The 4727-nt window shown below is 42.7% G+C and overlaps 1 protein-coding gene across 1 annotated transcript; it reads right to left on the bottom strand.

Annotated features, from left to right (window-relative positions):
* Positions 1-1790: 1790 nt before the first annotated feature.
* Positions 1791-4067, bottom strand: EMH_0046120 (uncharacterized protein; the record flags this gene model as incomplete). Its single annotated transcript, XM_013496134.1, has 3 exons — positions 1791-2510; positions 3582-3940; positions 4025-4067. 3 exons carry the CDS (start codon positions 4065-4067, stop codon positions 1791-1793), a joined length of 1122 nt encoding a protein of 373 aa, XP_013351588.1.
* Positions 4068-4727: the final 660 nt, after the last annotated feature.

The following is a 4727-nucleotide window of genomic DNA, read 5'->3' as shown; positions in this document are numbered from 1 at the left end:
GGGGAAACGAGTTGCATGATGAGGCGTGAAGAGGAGAGGAGCAGCAAAGTGCAGTTACGACCGCAGCCAGCAACTGCGGCCTCGACGAGCTAAATGCTGCTGCAGCTGCTGCTAGCTAACAACTTCAACAGAATACATCTAAAGGCGGAAGAAATCGCCTTTTAAGAAATGAAATAAACATAAAACAGCTCCTCAGCTCGGTACTGTATGTACCGATGCGGAGTTGTATGGTAACCGCCGCCGCGGTAACGAACCCAGATCAGAAAACCATCACGGTCCTGTGTGTAAATTCAGCTTTTCGGTGTTTATACCACCGACTATAAATTCTAAAAATTTATTTAAAATTTATTAAAGAGATGCTTTGCATGCATACAGCTCAGAATCCGGCGAGCATCGAACCTCACTCACGACGATGATCTTCTTTCTGCAGCCCCGAAACTCGTGAATTTCGTCAGCAGCCGAGGCAGTAAGCTAAAAAAAAAATAAAGAAAGCTGAATAAAAATTAATTAATTAAATAAATCAATTAAAATAAATTAATTTGATTCAAAAGAACATTCGATATTTCGCCTCTAGAAGGAAGAATCACCGAATTCAACTTTTTGCAGTTTCAGCTGTTCAGAAAGAGATCTGTTCAGCTGTCTTCTCTTGAAACGCTTTCCTTATACATAAAAGAGAAAAAAACATGAATAATGTTGTTTTCTTTCTTCTCCGGAGTGTTGTGGTGTTTCAGTAAAGTAAACAATATAATATGCTCGTCGTATCGAGCATCCTTGCAACAGAAAGCTGAACGAAAGCTGCATGTACAGCCGACGACGAAACCCAGCAGCCAATGAAACTTGAATCAGGAAACTTGCAACAACGAAATGTTTTCTCCTGCGTTTTATATTTTCAGTATAAAAAGGAGAAACTTCTCTACAACTGCTTTCCTAGTAAGAGGAACCTACTTACCTCAGCACACCTAGTTGGGTAAACAATTCAACTAAAGCAGAACAAGGCGGTGCTAGCATCTACAGCATCCCCTCCCTCTACCTACCTATCTACCTACCTACCTATGTATATATACATGTATAAAAATACTATACACTGCAACAGCCCTACTAAACCTAAACCCTAAAGGAGCAACCAGAGAATGTTGCTGGTTTCCGCGTTCCTTGCAATTCAAACCTTCAGGAACTCGAGAAGGAAAATCTCGGTTGTTTGTTTGTTCTCCATGACAGACGATTGAACTTTCTGTCTGTGTGGCTTCTTGTCAACTCATGGATATAATAATATAGAGAAAAAAATTAACAAATGGGACTCTCCGTGACAAGAGCTGCATTGAGAGGATGAAACGAAAGCGTATTTCTTTGCTTTCTGCTTGAAGGAATTGCCAATTCTATGAATTCATGAAACAAGTTCAACATTTTTTGCAGCTTTCTTTCTCTCTTTTCTGCATATCCGTGCATGCATGTGGTGTATGTATACAACAACAACAACACGGACGAGCACCACCAACCACCTCAGTGCAGAGAAGAAGAGGGAAAGCTGTAAGTTTAATGTTATTGTTTTATTTTATTTTGATTCTTTTTACATATATTATATATTGAACGATATATTCATTGAATTCATGAACACCAACCCGCAGCATTTCTGTTTCCTCTCACGAAGGCACGGCATCTTCTGAATTGAAATACAGAGGACCCTACACGGTAAGCAGTTGCTGCTGTTGTTGTTTTTTGTTTTTTTCACTTTATAATTATAAATATAATTAATATTAATGTTATTTTTGTGTTTATTTTTATTATTTTCATCACCACTGCAACCCGTAGTTCCAATCCGTCTGCATCGGTTCCTTCTTTTGCAGAAACTTCATTCCGAAAACACTTTCATCTTCCTCTTGAATATTTTTTTTGTTTTCTAGAAATTCTCCTCTCACTTGATCTTTTTCTTCTTTTTCTTTCTTTATCTCATCAGGCTTCAAATGTTCAGTGATTGCTTCGCTTGCTGTTCTCTTCTCTGCAGGTTCAATAACAGCAACAGAAGACGGCTCGCTTGCCTCTCGAACAACTGCGGCCTTAACCCCCCCAACATATGTTTCATTGCTTCCTTCATTCTGTACATCTCCTGCATTCAATGCAACTGCTGCTGGTTCTGCTTCTTGCTGCTGCTTCTCCTCCTCACCACCACTTGTCTTCTCCAGCAGCGGCGGGAAAGCTGTCTCATGTCTGCTGCTGCTGCTTACAGCAGCAGCAGCAGCAGCAGCAGCAGCCGCAGCATCATCATCATCAGCTTTCCTGCTGCTGATGAAAGCAGCAGCATCTTCTCGACCTTTGCTGCTGCTGGAAGCAGCTGCGTCGTCGTGGGCTCTGCTGTTGCTGCTTAGAGCAGCAGCAGCAGCAGCAGCAGCGGCAGCAGCAGCACTTTCTGTATCTTTTTCTCTATTCACGTTTCCTTTTTCAGCAGCAGCGAGGTCATCCGTTTTGTGGTGTTGTTTCTCGCGGTGTACACTACTAGAAGATATGGGTTCCTCCTGCAGGGGAAAAGCTGCAGCAGTTTGTCTGTTTTCTTCTGCAGCAGCAGCAGCTCCTTCTTCAGCAATTTGTAGTATTTTAGCTGTAATATCTTTAATATGTCTTGTATCTATGGTGCTATCTGCTGCTCTTCTTGATCTTCTTCTTTCTCTAGTAGTTTGTCTTTCTGATCTTCTTGTACGTACACTGCTTTGGGGTGTAACTGCTTCTTCTCCTTCATTATGCATACCCTCATCTATATGTACACCAGTTATTCTTCTTGACGTTCTGGTTTTTTCTCTCTTACTTCTTTTTTTTGTTGTAAAGGAACCATGTCTCCTGCTGTCTGCTTCCTCCTGCATATCTCCATCAGCAACATACCCCATGCTAGTTACTGTATTTGTTCTTGAGCTTTCTTCATCCATAGCAAGAGACCCACTTCTTTTTACTCTTAATTGTTTTTTAGGTTGTCTCTGTTTCCCCAAAGTAAAATGTTTTATTAACAAACCCATCAACCGAGCAAGCCCTATAGCAACCAAACCAAAAGGAACTTGTTGCAGTGCATCTAAGAAAAAATACTGAGAGGATGCATGCGACCTTGCGAGTATTTTACTTAGTAAGCCAGAAGAAGCAGCAGCAGCATTGCTGCTGTTATCTACACTTATAGGGTTTTTATATAAAGAACCTAATATAATAAACAAAACAAGAAGAGGTACACCTATAAGTAAGTCCCAATTCTCTGCTACCCATTTAGGTATAGGGTTTTTCTTTTTATTTATTGCTTTATCTAGATGATATACACTCAAAGCAAGAGAAACAAGTCCCCCAACAACAAACCCTAACCACAGCCTCCACGCAACAACCCAAAGTAAAGCACTCGATGCACTCCCTAGCCTACTGAGCGCCATACTGTGTTTATCTTGGTGGTTCTTTAACCCCGCCCCAGATGTCTGATAAAAGTAAGAAAGAAAATAAGCGGTAGCCAAAGCAAAACCAGCTAGAACCAGGTGTATACTTCTCTTCCTAGCAGCACGAGACTCTGCATGCAGCCGCGCGGGGTGACCCTCAGGCAGGTGGGTGTAGTCTTGTACCTTAGATAACAGCTTTCCGTATTTCTCTCCGCTCCCTCTCTGGCTGCTAGGTGACCCCAGCAGCCCGGGAACGGGATCGTGTTGCAGCTGTATCTCTTCGTTTTTATCCGCCATAGAAAGAGGTGCATCACCAGATATACGAGCTGAAGATGCACGCTTCTCTCCTCCTGCTGCTGCTGCTGCTGCTGCTCCTGCTGCTGCTGCTGCTGCTGGTGTTGAGTCTATACTCGCACCACTCAATGCTGTAGGAGGAAACTGCTTGCCTCCATCTACCTCAGCAGCAACTTGTAATTCAGATACACCAACTGGAACTGCTGCTGCTGCTGCATCTGCTGCTGCTGCTGCTGCTGCTGCTATCCCTGTACCCAGCAGAAACAATACACTCAACAGAAACATGCTGCATGCACCGAAGAAATATATTTTGCTCTCAGTATACACCCTACTACGCCTCCCTCCCCCCCCACGCAACCCTAATAAACCACCCATCCTTGCCGCCTACTCAGCAGAGCAGCAGCAGAAAGGAGGAAGGATCCAAGTTGAAGAGTTTATAAATGCGAGAACAAAGCGAGAAAAGAAACAAAGAAAAGAGAGAAAAACAAAAAGAGAGAGAGAGAGAAGAGAGAGAAGAGAGAGAGAGAGAGAGAAGGGGACCCCCAACAACCCCTCTCCTCCTTAACCCAGCAACAGAAAGAGAAAGCAAGGCTGATCTTCTTCTCTTATATGCACCCCCACAAAAGCTTCTAAATTCTCCTGCAGGTATTGAAATAAGAGAAAAGAAGAAAAGCAAACAAAGAAAAAAAGAATGAAGAGGCTGTAGCTGCAGCTGCAGCGCCCGCGACGGGAGCTCCACTGCTGCAGCAGAGGCAGCAGCAGAAAAAGGAGATACTGCTGCTGCGGATCTGGAGAAGAAAAAGATAATATTTATTGTTAAAAGTAATAAAATAATAAAAGAAGTTTTAAAAACTGAATAAGAAAGCCGTATTGGTGCTCAGCAGCAGCTGCTGCTGCTGCTGCTCAGCAGCTCCTCCATGTGGCGTACGGGTATATAGCGCAGGGCGCGGAGGAGAGAAGAGCCAGCAGAACAGCTTTATAAAAGAAAAATAAAATAAATAAATAAAAATTAAATGAAAAGAACAAAAAGAAAAC

Source organism: Eimeria mitis, genomic scaffold (assembly GCF_000499745.2).
Source record: "Eimeria mitis Houghton genomic scaffold, Emh_scaff1936, whole genome shotgun sequence".
NCBI classification, from domain to species: Eukaryota; Apicomplexa; class Conoidasida; order Eucoccidiorida; family Eimeriidae; genus Eimeria; species Eimeria mitis.
The sequence above is the reverse complement of the archived record's forward strand: the minus strand, read 5'-3'. Positions and strand labels throughout refer to the sequence as shown.